The sequence below is a fragment of the Chiloscyllium plagiosum genome, unplaced genomic scaffold, assembly GCF_037043375.1.
Source record: "Chiloscyllium plagiosum isolate Xiang-an unplaced genomic scaffold, Cpla_swu_hap1 HiC_scaffold_14, whole genome shotgun sequence".
Classification (NCBI taxonomy): domain Eukaryota; kingdom Metazoa; phylum Chordata; class Chondrichthyes; order Orectolobiformes; family Hemiscylliidae; genus Chiloscyllium; species Chiloscyllium plagiosum.
The window spans coordinates 58,907,816-58,921,400 of record NW_028270152.1 but is presented as its reverse complement, the minus strand read 5'-3'; the positions used below and the strand labels follow the sequence as shown (position 1 = coordinate 58,921,400).

Here is a 13,585-nt window from a genome sequence, read left to right as displayed (position 1 = left end):
CAGGTAGCAGGTGTGTGGATATTTGAGGAACCCATTTGACATTGTTCAGTGATACGAATGAAGCTTAGCATTGGCAGCACACACACTGAGCTGTGGCACTGACTGCGCCTGATGGGATTGACAGAAGTCTGCGTAGGGCCTTACTAGCTTGAAAACCTTGATCAAATCATCCTTTATCATCTTCAATTTCATGGACTAGAGCCTGGCTTTGTGCAATCTCTCTCACAGTTTAATCTTTGGAATCTAGGTGTCATTTTGGCAAATCTACATCACACTCCCCAAGGTCAATATATCCTTCTTAAGCTGTGGTGCCCAAACCATTTAATAGAAAATCACTTTTTCTTTCAGGATGAGGCAGTTGTTCAGAAAACTGAACAGTAAACATTTGCTGAACTGAACTTTGTACTAGGGGATTGAACGAGTTCTTCATTTTTTTTCATGGGATGTGGGTATTGCTGGCAAGGGGATCATACATTGCAGGTTTCTCGTCCTTAAACCGAGCAGCTAAGAGGGCAGCTAAGATTCAACCACCATTGTGAGCCAAGGTACTTTTGTGAAGCTGCTGGAGAAAACTATCTGCTCCCTTGAAAGGTTCAAGAGGATAGCAGGCCTGGCATCATCTTTTGTTTTGAAACAAATGACTCTTCTTCTGAGAACTGAAGAACTTCGTTTCTCTCTCCATTGATGCGGCCAGACCTGCTGAGTTTCTCCAGCATTTTCAATGGTTATTTTGTATCTCTAGCATCTGCAGTGTTTTTATTTCCCTGAAGACCTCATTTTGATCTCTTTAAGTAGCAACATTGGTAAGTACAGCTGTGGTGAGGTGACATCAGTAGACATTGAGACCCTTAGTTGGATCGAACAGGGTTGTGTTCTAGAGCTCTATTATATTCTTCTCGTTACTACTGTCACTACACAGATGGTGATGACATATTCACCAAACTTGATGAAAATTCACAGCCTCGCTTGACCAAGCAATCGAGACAAAGGTGTTCCAGGTCTTCTTCGGAAAGTTGCCACACTAACATTTTATGCTGAGGAACACATGCAGTCGCAAAATGGACAGTCTTTCAAACTGCATTTTGCTGCATTTAGTTTGCCCACCAGCATCAGGAAGACAAATTTCCTGGTCCAGGATGTTGTCATACTGTCATCTATCAGCATTGAAAATGTGTCACTGGATGTTGTTGATACCTTCACATATCTAACTTCCCAATCACCAGTAATTTGTCACTTGATGCTGAAGTCAGCATCACTAAATCTGCAACTATTTAGTTCATTTTGAATACAAGAGAGTGTGGAAAAAACAACAACTCGACTGAAAACAACAAACTAATTTTTCCAAGCCAGTGTCCTCAGTGTACACCGCTGGAGTAGTGATATCTAAGAAAGATAGGTTAAATGGGAGAAAAGATTAAACAGTTTTCACCTTTACACTCTCACATGTATCCTTGGCATCTCTTGACAGGACATGGTCACCAGCTCAGAGATTATGGAGTGCACTAAATTCATCAATATACACTCATTGCTAAGCATGCACTGGGTGGATGATGGCCATCTCCCCAAAAATTTGCTAAACATCCAACTTACCATGAAGACCTGAGTATCAAAGCCCCTATGTTAAGACATCTGTAAGCAAACTATGAAGGTGGTGGATAATGACACTGACAAATGGGAGATAGTCACTGATGAACGTGACCACTGGTGCTTAATATTGGGAAGGGCTTTGGAAGTAGTGAGCAGAAATGAGCAGCTAAGCTGGTCAAGAAAAGGATCAAGGTGGCCAACAAATAGACTACTATCTCGATCCACTGTCAAATTCTGCAGCAGAGACTGCCACGCCAGAGATGGGCTCCTGAACCAGTAGGGTGTTGCTTGATGCATAATTGACCACCGTGGTGTAGGTTCCAAATGGGCTTATGCTTCTAAGTGTTCACTGGCATATTGCAGTAAATAGTATCAAAGCTATTGATAAACTCAAACATGTAGCTGGTATTAGACTTTGTGCTTTAGAGTTTTAGTCCAAAAAAAACGGCTCAAGTAATTGAAGTTAAACAAGAGGTTGTATTTGAAAGTTCTGATGGAATTCACATTTAAAGGCTGAAACTTTCAATGTTGTTCTTTTCGTCTGCTAAGTTAATTTTTAACCTTATGCACTAGATGATAGTGATATTACTTAATAATAAAAAAACCAAACATTAGAATATTGTGGGTTATTAAAATCTGATTTAAGCCTTTCAATGGAATGTGTTATGCCATTTCATCAACAACAGGCTGTTGGCCAATCAACTGTACCAAACCAATAGATATCTAGTGCATTTTGACAGCTGATAAATTTACATGCAGTGAATCACATCTTATTCTTCAATGTTAAATCTTACATTATGGTTAATCTTCAATCTCTTAAAAATATTCAAAATAAATAATGAATCAGAGTGCTATAATGTACCAATCAAACTTATTGTACATTTATTATATATCTGCCCAGAATAGAACATTATTCTGTTTTATGAAACACAACACTTCGATCAAGCTGAAATTGGCAACCAAAAATCATGAAGAGCTTACCCTTGACTCTCCTGCTCCTTGGATACTGTCTGACAGGCTGTGCTTTTCCAGCACCACACTTTTTGACTCTGAACCAAAAATCACAAAAAAAAATAATGTTCGCGAACTGTGGCATATGTTAATTTCATTTTTGTACTTTGGCTAACTGGATGACTTGATCCCCTACCTTCGAAACAATTTCAGAACAGTTGCTTATCTGTGGAGGCAGCAGATATTTCTGCAGGTTTACCTTCTGCATTAGAAAGCACACTGGCTGTGGTTTTCCGGTGGCCAAAGTTGATATGGTTGTGTATGTGGGAATTGTATATGGAGAATCCATGAAATCTCCATTATAACAATTCCAAATGAATTGCCCAAGAACTTGAAAGTTTTGCCAGGCAATTCATTCATACTTCCTCACAAATCTCTGAAATTCTTTGTTTAGTTTGGAGACTTTGGAGGATTCCAGTGAACTTAATAGTAACAAAATAGTTACTCAGGAAAACTTGTATGATTAAATACATGAGGATCCATTTAACAGATACCATACTCGGTTCCCGAACACTCAATACATCTCCACAGGCTTCTTGCATGCCGACATTTCCCTGGAACCTGACATCGCTCTCGTTCTCCTTCTAGCCACCTCTCCCACAGGACCTGACACAGCCACCATGCTCCACACCCTCCACTTGCCACCTTTGCACAATTTGACTCTCAACTTCCCACACATCCTTCTCCCACTCTGTCCCAACCTGATACCCAAAACCCTACCCACTACTGCTGGATCTGATGCTCTGTTGTTACTTGGCGTGATACCCCCTATTCATCTGGCATCCTATCCTGTTGCCATTCCACTTACCTGACACCCTATCTCTGACTCACCTTGCAATCAACCCTCCCAGCAATCTAACCTCTCACTGAGTTTACACTCTGATCTTTTAACAGCAACTGTTCATATGGCCATCAAGCCTTCAAATTTCAGAACACAGTAGTGGACTGCAGTGAAAAGTGGGCATGGTTGGCCTTCCTCTGACAGTACTGCACTGCAAAAGACGTGTCAGAATGTAGTCACCACCTTCACATTCCTGAGGTAGTCCTGAGTGGAATCTTTTCTCAGAAATGTCGAGTTCTATTCTTTCATTAAAAGCGACAGTGGAGTAGAAATTATGTGAGAGCGCCGCTCCTTGGAAAATCCAGCCAATTGCATTTTCATCTCAGTGCTGTTTGAGCCACAATGCATTTTCAATATTTTACTTCCTTTTTTATTTTATGACATGGTTCTCTCATTGCAATTCGTTTTGTTTCTGTAAATAATGCTATTTTATACGGTGCAGAGTGTCTTAACTTTGAAAAGTCAAAGTTCAATGAATCAGGAACTGTGAGGTGAACAATTAAGTCAGACTTAGAGAGTTGCTTCTTCAGGAAGACATTTCACAAAGTGATTGATGGCTTTACTTATTGCTGCATTACAATCCAAATTTCAGATGCTGTTGTTTGTAATAGTTAAATATCTGAACTTATTCTCATCTCTTTTATCTGTTTATTAACATTGAAGCAATTGTGCTGACAGCATCTTTGGTCCTCTGTCACTCTTGCAGCTGCTACACAAATAGTGCTTCCACCTGTGGATTTGATGATACCGAAGTCTGCAGTGGCACAGTTCAAATGTCTTGCTGAGTATGACCCTGCTTTCGAAAGTGACTTTGAGTTATCGTGGAAACAGGATGGATATGAAATTTACAGTGACCAAACAGAGAATGACAGGTAATAGTTTGTAAAATGGACAAGAAGCATTTCACTTCAGTTATCATTATTGCTCGCGCCAATCCATCACCACCAACATCATATTAAATAAAAGTTGTCAAAATAGTAGGCACCCATTCTTAGGCTGACCATCTTGCAGACTTGAGCAAGTTGATTCCATTTTTGCTTCTTGATCTATAGTCAGAGCATGTATTAAGAACATTTCATATGTTTGTTTCTTTTTTATGTCTTACACAAATATGTATATTTTTTCTTCTGTATGAAATTTATTATTGACTGTTTCTGAATTTTAGTGAAAAAATTGAAGAGCATGCTTTACTGAAAACAAACTCTAAGTTTATGCATCTTAAGAACTAAATCTTGAAAATTAGTTTTAAAATTTGGCATACTGCTACTTCAATCTTGACTTTATTTGTTTTTAAGAAGGTGCATTTGTTCTTATTTAGAGATTATTTTATGCCTTATTTGTCTTGTTTGCCTGACTAACAATGGCGATCTGCAGGGGTTGACATGATTGTAACTTTGTGGTGACTCTTTTTGCAGTTCTGGTTTACATTTTGACAAAATGTCAGGAATCAATGCTGCAACTCAGGAGAGAAGGAGACCAAGAGAAGACTTTGTTTTATTCATATGCTGGAATATGCATTTTTCACCACTGCATCATAATTACATTTTCTTGTAAATTGTGTCATAAGGTGATTATCTGTGGGGGCTTTCATTGGTTAGAGAGTTTTTTTTAAAAAATTGGGTATTAGTGTAAACTGCTCAACTGGCATTGCTAATTCCCTTAAGAAGGTGGAGATGAGCTGCTTTCTTGAACTGCTGCAGGGACGCCCAAGTGTTGTGCAGAAGGATTTTCAATGTTTTGACCCAGCAACAGTTACAGTATGGCTCAGATAGTTTCAAACCAGAATGAAGTGTGACTTGGAGACACAGATATGCCAATACCTTCATCATCTCAAGTATTGCAGGTTGCACATGTTATGGGTGCTGCAAAAGCAGCCTTGGTGAGATGGCACAGTGCAGCTGTGGCTGGCACACACTGCTGCCACTGTGTGTCGGTGGTGAAAGTGATTGTTTAAGGTGGCAGGTGGGGTGCCAATCAAGAGGCTATTTTCTCGTGGATATTATTGAGGTTCTTGTGCTTTTGAAGCTCACTCATCTAGTCAACTGCAAAGTAACAATTACACTCCTGACTTCTACCTTACTGATGGTAGATAAAATTTGGGGAGTCCAGAGGGGAGTTCCTTTCCACAAGCTTCCAGCCTCTGATCTGTTCTTGTTGCCATAGTATATATATATGGCTGCTCAAGTTCAGCTCTTGGTCAATGATAACTCCTGGCTGTTCATAAATGGATATTCAGCGATGTTAATGCTATTGAATGTCACCAAGTAACAGTTAATAATGCGAATGGCTGTTCAACCCCTTGAGCGTGGTCTGTCATTCAGTGAGATTACAGTTGATCTGAGGCCTAATTTCACACACCTGCCTTTGGCCCATATCCTTTAATACGTTTGTTCAACATAAGTATACCCACCTCAGATTTAAAATTAAGAGCTGTTCTAGTATCAACTGCTATTTGTGGAAGAAACTTTCAAACCTCTACCACACTTGGTTCACACTTTATAATTTTTCTCATGAACAGTTTGGCCTTAATTCTCAGACTATGCCCCCTAGTTTTGAAATCCCCAGCCAGTGGAAATAGTTTATCTTTACCCTGTCTTTTTCTGTAAAGACCCTGAAGACTTCAATTAAGTCATCCCTTAAATGTAAAACTTCTGGAGAAAAAAGGCCTAGTTTGTATAATTCCTCCTCATAACTGAACAAATGGTTCTTTCTTGTAAGAAATTATTCTTGCCTGACTCTGGTATGACGTGAATGTTACTTGCCATTATTAGCTCGAGTCCGGATATTGTCCTGGTCTTGCTGTATGCAGACATAGACGACTTTAGTGTCTGAGGAATCACGAATGGTGCTGACCATTTTTCAAGCATCAGTGAAGACCTCCCCTTCTAACCTTATGCTGGATGGAAGGACATTAGAATCATAGTTGAACAGGGCAGAAACAGGCCATTTGGACAACCATGTCTATGCTGATCAACAAATACCAAATTACACTAATCCGATTTACTTGCTTTTGATCCATTGCCGATAATGCCCTGGTAGTATTACAAGTACTCATTCACTTGCTTCTTGAATGTTGCAAGAGTACTTGACTCCACCACTCTCTCAGGCACCGTGTTTAGTATATCTTCCAACCTTGCGGTGAAAGATTTACTTCCTCCACTCTCCTCTAAACCACTTGTTCCTCACTTTTAACTTATGCCTTTTTGTCTTAAACACATCTGTCATGGGGAAGAGATTCTAACAATCTACTCTGTCTATACCTTGCATAATTTTACACACCTCAACCAGATTCTTCCCCTCCACCCCCAGTTTCCTCTGTTTCAGGGAAAACAAACCCAGCCTATCCAGTCCTGTCCTCATAACTGAGACTTTTCATCGGCGGATCATTGTGGTGAATCTCTGTTGCCCATTCTCCAGTGAAATCATATCCTTTTGAGAGTTCAGAACTGTACACATCATTCCATCTGTTGTCTAACCAATGTTTTACAAATTTGGAACAAGACTTCCTTGCTCCAACAATCTATACCCTGGTTAATGAGGGTAAACATCCCAAATGCCTTCTTCACCATCCTATATACCTATGTGACATTTTCAAGGACCTATGGACTTGTACACCAAGGTCCCTTATTCTCATATTCCCCAAGTTCATGGTGCATATCACCTTGCACTTAGTAGGATTAAATTCCATCTGCCATTGCTCAGCCCAATTTACCAGTTGATCAATATCATGACAAACAGTAAACGACCCAGCACAAATCCCTGTGGTACACTGATGTTCACAGATTTTCAGTCACAAAAACAAGCCTCCATCATTACTCTTTGTCTCCCATTTACAAGCTAATTTTGATTCCAGTTTGCCAACTTGCTTGGATCTCATGGACTGTTATCTTTTGGAACAGCCTTCCTTGTGGGACCTTGTCAAAAGCTTCATTGAAGTCTGTGTAAACTGCATCAACTGCACTACCTCATCAATAATATTTAGTCACCTTATCAGAAAAACCCAATTGAATTAGTCAGACAGGATCTCTCTTCAACAAATCGGAGATAACTATCTCTGATCAAGCAGCATCCAAGGAGCTTCGAAATCGACGTTTCGGGCAAAAGCCCTTCATCAGGAATAAAGGCAGTGAGCCTGGACGTGGAGAGATAAGCTAGAGGAGGGTGGGGGTGGGGTTGGGGAGAAAATACCATTGAGTACAATGGGTGAGTGGGGGAGGGGATGAAGGTGATAGGTCAGGGAGGAGAGGGTGGAGTGGATAGGTGGAAAAGGAGATAGGCAGGTAGGACAAGTCCGGACAAGTCCTGGGGGCAGTGCTGAGCTGGAAGTTTAGAACTAGGGTGAGGTGGGGGAAGGGGAAATGAGGACACTGTTGAAGTCCACATTGATGCCCTGGGGTTGAAGTGTTCCGAGGTGGAAGATGAGGCGTTCTTCCTCCAGGCGTCTGGTGGTGAGGGAGCGGCGGTGATGGAGGCCCAGGACCTCCATGTCCTCGGCAGAGTGGGAGGGGGAGTTGAAATGTTGGGCCACGGGACGGTGTGGTTGATTGGTGCGGGTTTCCCGGAATTGTTCCCTAAAGCGCTCTGCTAGGAGGCGCCCAGTCTCCCCAATGTAGAGGAGACCGCATCGGGAGCAACGGATACAATAAATGATATTAGTGGATGTGCAAGTAAAACTTTGATGGATGTGGAAGGCTCCTTTAGGACCTTGGATAGAGGTGAGGGAGGAGGTGTGGGTGCAGGTTTTACAGTTCCTGCGGTGGCAGGGGCAAGTGCCAGGATGGGAGGGTGGGTTGTAGGGGGGGCGTGGATCTGACCAGGTAGTTACGGAGGGAACGGTCTTTGCGGAAGGCGGAGACGGGGTGGGAAGGGAAATATATCCCTGGTGGTGGGGTCTGTTTGGAGGTGGCGGAAATGTTGGCGGATGATTTGGTTTATGCGAAGGTTGGTAGGGTGGAAGGTGAGCACCAGGGGCAGTCTGTCCTTATTACGGTTGGAGAGATGGGGCCTGAGGGCGGAGGTGCGGGATGTAGACGAGATGCGTTGGAGGGCATCTTTAACCACGTGGGAAGGGAAATTGCAGTCTCTAAAGAAGGAGGCCATCTGGTGTGTTCTGTGGTGGAACTAGTCCTCCGGGGAGCAGATCCGGCGGAGGCGGAGGAATTGGGAATACGGGATGGCATTTTTGCAAGAGGTAGGTGGGAAGAGGTGTAATCCAGGTAGCTGTGGGAGTCGCTGGGTTTGTAAAAAATCTCAGTGTCAAGTCGGTCGTCATTAATGGAGATGGAGAGGTCCAGGAAGGGTGGGAGGTGTCAGAGATGGTCCAGGTAAATTTAAGGTCAGGATGGAATGTGTTGGTAAAGTTGATGAATTGCTCAACCTCCTCGCGGGAGCACGAGGTGGCGCCAATGCAGTCATCAATCTAGCGGAGGAAGAGGTGGGGAGTGGTGCCAGTATAATTACGGAAGATCAACTGCTCTACATAGCCAACAAAGAGACAGGCATAGCTGGGGCCCATACGTGTGCCCATGGCTACCCCTTTGGTCTGGAGGAAGTGGGAGGATTCAAAGGAGAAATTGTTAAGGGTGAGGACCAGTTCGGCCAAATGAATGAGAGTGTCGTTGGAAGGGTACTGTTGGGGACGTCTGGAGAGGAAAAAACGGAGGGCTTGGAGGCCCTGGTCATGGCGGATGGAGGTGTAGATGGATTCGATATCCATGGTGAAGATGAGGCGTTGGGGGCCGGGGAAACGGAAGTCTTGGAGGAAGTGGAGGGCGTGGGTGGTGTCTCGAACGTATGTGGGGAGTTCCTGGACAAGGGGGGATAGGACAGTGTCGAGGTAGGTAGAGATGAGTTCAGTGGAGCAGGAGCATGCTGAGACAATGGGTCGGCCAGGGTGGTCAGGCTTGTGGATCTTGGGAAGGAGGTAGAACCGGGCAGTGCGGGGTTCCCGGACTATGAGGTTGGAAGCTGTGGGTGGGAGATCTCCTGAGGTGATGAGGTTCTGTATGGTCTGGGAGATGATGGTTTGGTGATGGGGGGTGGGGTCATGGTCGAGTGGGCAGTAGGAAGAGGTGTCCTCGAGTTGACGTTTGGCTTCAGCGGTGTAGAGGTCAGTGCGCCAGACTACCACTGCGCCCCCTTTCTCCGCTGGCTTGATGGTGAGGTTGGGATTGGAGCAGAGGGATTGGATGGCTGCGCGTTGTGAGGGTGAGAGGTTGGAGTGGGGGAGGGAGGTAGACAGGTTGAGGCGGTTAATGTCCTGGCGGCAGTTGGAAATGAAGAGGTCGAAGGCAGGTAATAGGCCAGCGTGGGGTGTCCAGGTGGATGCAGTGTGTTGGAGGTGGGCGAAGGGGTCTTCGGAAGGTGGGTGGAAGTCCTGATTGTGAAAATAAGCTCGGAGGCGGAGGCAGTGGAAGAATTGTTCAACGTCACGGCCTGTATTAAATCCATTGATGCGTGGACGGAGGGGACCCACCACCAGGGATATATTTCCCTCCCCACCCCTTTCCGCCTTCTGCAAAGACCATTCCCTCCGTGACTACCTGGTCAGGTCCACGCCCCCCTACAACCCACCCTCCCATCCTGGCGCTTTCCCCTGCCACCGCAGGAAATGTAAAACCTGCGCCCACACCCCCTCCCTCACCTCTATCCAAGGTCCTAAAGGAGCCTTCCACATCCATCAAAGTTTTACTTGCACATCCACTAATATCATTTATTGTATCCGTTGCTCCCGATGCGGTCTCCTCTACATTGGGGAGACTGGGCGCCTCCTAGCAGAGCGCTTTAGGGAACATCTCCGGGAAACCCGCACCAATCAACCACACCGCCCCGTGGCCCAACATTTCAACTCCCCCTCCCACTCTACCGAGGGCATAGAGGTCCTGTGCCTCCTTCACCGCCGCTCTCTCACCGCCAGACGCCTGGAGGAAGAACGCCTCATCTTCCGCCTCGGAACACTTCAACCCCAGGGCATCAATGTGGACTTCAACAGTTTCCTCATTTCCCCTTCCCCCACCTCACCCTAGTTCCAAACTTCCAGCTCAGCACTGTCCGCACGACTTGACCGCACTTGTCCTACCTGCCTATCTCCTTTTCCACCTATCCACTCCACCCTCTCCTCCCTGACCTATCACCTTCATTCCTTCCCCCACTCACCCATTGTACTCTATGCTATTTTCTCCCCACCCCCACCCTCCTCTAATTTATCTCTCCACGCTCTAGGCTCACTGCCTTTATTCCTGATGAAGGGCTTTTGCCCGAAACGTCGATTTCGAAGCTCCTTGAATGCTGCCTGAACTGCTGTGCTCTTCCAGCACCACTAATCCAGAATCTGGTTTCCAGCATCTGCAGTCATTATTTTTACCTCGTTTTTATCTCTGATCAATTCCTGTCTTTCCAACTATTGGTTAATCCCGTCTTTCAGGATTATTTCTAATTGTTTCCAGACCACTGATGTCAGACTATCTGGTCTGTATTTATCTGGCCTATCCCTACTGCCCTTCTTGAACAAAGGGACCACATTAACTATCCTCCAGTCAACTGGCTCTTCACCTGTGGCCAGTGAAGTATTAAATATCCCCACCAGGGCCCCAACAATCTCCTCCCTTGCCTCCCATAATAGCCTGGGATACATCTTATCATGTGCTATAGATTTATGCACTGTAATGCCCATTACATCTAATATCGCCTCCTTATTAATCTTAACATGTTCTAAAATCTCACCATCGCAACTGAAATCTCCAGCTACAATGTCTTTCTCCTTTGTGAATCAGCCTCATCTCTATTGATGGATTTGGATATGGTTGGTCCTCAGACAGCACCCCAAGAAATTCACTCACTGTCGTGGAGCTAAGATCATTAACCTGCAACAACAGCCATCTTCGTTTGTGTTAGATGTGATTCATTCTTGTGTGTTGCCACCCAACAGCAGTCAAGCTCACCTCGTCTCTTGAGTTCAGCTCTTTATTGCATGCTTGGACTAAAATTGTGATGAATTCAGGAACTGAATGCTTTGGTGAAACCCAAACTAAACAAGCCCCATGAATTTCTGACTGTGCACTGCTTGATTTGACTGTCAACAACTACTTCCATCACTTTACTGATGATGGAGAGTAAATAGATGGGCCAGTAATGGGCTGGGTTGAATTTGTTCTGTGTTTTGTGGACAGGACATAGCTGGGCATCTTGTTTTTGCGTTGCAAGTAGATGCCAGTGTTGTAGCTGTACTGGAATACTGGAATGGCTTAAAGTTCACAGCCAGTTCTGGAGCGTAGGTTTTTAGTTGTATTTGACTTTTTTCTGAGCCCTAAACCTTTGCAATACACATTGCCTTAAGCAATATTTTGACATCATATGGTTTGAATTGAATAAAGATCTGTGATGCTGGGGGCGTCTGGAGGAGGCTGAGGTGGGTTCCCACTTGACACTTGAGGCTAATGATGTTTCCAAATAGTTCAGCCTTGTCTTTAGCACAGATATGCTGGATTCTCTCATGAGTGACCACAATTCTCTAAGTTTTAGAGTACTCATAGACAAAGCTGAGAGTGGTCCTAAGGGAAGAGTGCTAAACTGGGCCAAGGCCAATTATATCAAAATTAGGCAGGAGCTGAGAAATGTGGATTGGACACAGCTATTTGAAGGGAAGTCCACATTTGATATGGGACGCTTTCAAAGATAGTGCAGGATAGGCATGTCCCATTGAAGGCAAAGGATAGGAAAGGCAAGGTTCGTGAACCGTGGATGGCAGGAGAAATCGTATGACTAGCCAAGAGGTAAAGGGAAGTGTACATAAGGTCCAGGCAGCTAAGAACAGAATGGGTCCAGGAGGAATATCAGAAGAGTCGGACCAGTCTTGAATGAGGGATCAAGCAGGCTAAAAGGGGTCATGAAATAATTTTAGCGAGCAGAATTAAGGAGAACCCCAAATCATTTTGTTCTTATATAAGAAGCAAGAGGGTAACTAGAGAAAGGATTGGTCCACTAAAGGATAATGAAGGAAGGCTGTGTGTCGAACATGAGAGAATGGATTATATTCTGAATGATTAATTTGTATCATTGTTCACTGAGGAGAGGAACGGGATGAATGTTGAGATTAGAGATAGAAGTTTGATTAGTCTGGATCACGTTGACATAAGATGTGTTGGGTAGGCTAGAGGTTATTAAGGTGGACAAATCCTCAGGACCAGATGGGATCTATCCCAGGTTGCTGAGGGAGGCAAGAAAGGAAATAGCTGGGGCCCTGACAGATATCTTTGTGGCATCCTTAAAAGGTGCCGGAGGACTGGAAGGTTGCTCATGTTGTCCCCCCGTACAAGAACGGTAATATGGATATTCCGGGTAACTACAGACCAGTGAGCCTGTCATCACTGGTGGGAAAGTTGCTGGAAAAGGTACTGAGGGATAGGATCTATTTATATTTATAAAAGAATGGGCTTATCAGTGTTAGGCAACATGGTTTTGTGCGGTGGAGATCGTGCCTTACCAATTTAATAGAGCTCTTTGAGGAAGTGACCAATTTGATAGATGAAGGAAGGGCTGTTGATGTCATATACATGGATTTTAGTAAGGTGTTTGATAAGGTTCCCCATGGTAAACTAATAGAGAAAGTGAAGTCACATGGTATGCAGTGTGTTCTAGTTAGGTGGATAAAGAACTGGTTGAGCAACAGGAGACAGAGTAGTAGTTAAAGGGAGTTTCTCAAAATGGAGAAAGGTGACCAGTGGTGTTCCACAGGGGTCAGTATTGGGGCCACTGTTGTTTGTAATATACATAAATGATCTGGAAGAGGGCACTGTTGGTATGAGCAGGAAGTTTGCAGATGACACAAAGAATGGTGGAGTGGCAGAAAGCATAAAGGACTACAGAGAATACAGGAGAATATAGATAGACTGGAGAGTTGGACGGAAAAGTGGAATTCAATCCAGCCAAATGTGAGGGGATGCATTTAGGCAAGTCTAATTCTAGAGTGAATTATACTGTAAAAGGAATAGCCTTGGGAAAAGTTGATGAGCAGAGAGATCTGGAAGAACAGGTCAATTGTACCTGAAGGTTGCTGCACAGGCGGATAGAGTGGTCTAGAAAACATATAGTATGCTTGCCTTCATCGAATGGGGTATTGAGTTTAACAGCTGGCAGGTCATGTTAAAA

The 13,585-nt window shown here is 44.1% G+C and overlaps 1 protein-coding gene across 13 annotated transcripts in view; it reads left to right on the top strand.

Moving 5' to 3' along the window:
- Nucleotides 1–13,585, top strand: part of chl1b (cell adhesion molecule L1-like b) — a 900,313-nt gene that overhangs the window by 516,752 nt on the left and 369,976 nt on the right. For all 13 annotated transcript variants that reach the window (XM_087994484.1, XM_087994483.1, XM_087994485.1 and 10 more), the window contains one exon: nt 4,146–4,311. In XM_087994484.1, the coding sequence (XP_087850610.1) occupies nt 4,146–4,311 (166 nt within the window). The remainder of the gene's footprint in view (nt 1–4,145; nt 4,312–13,585) is intronic.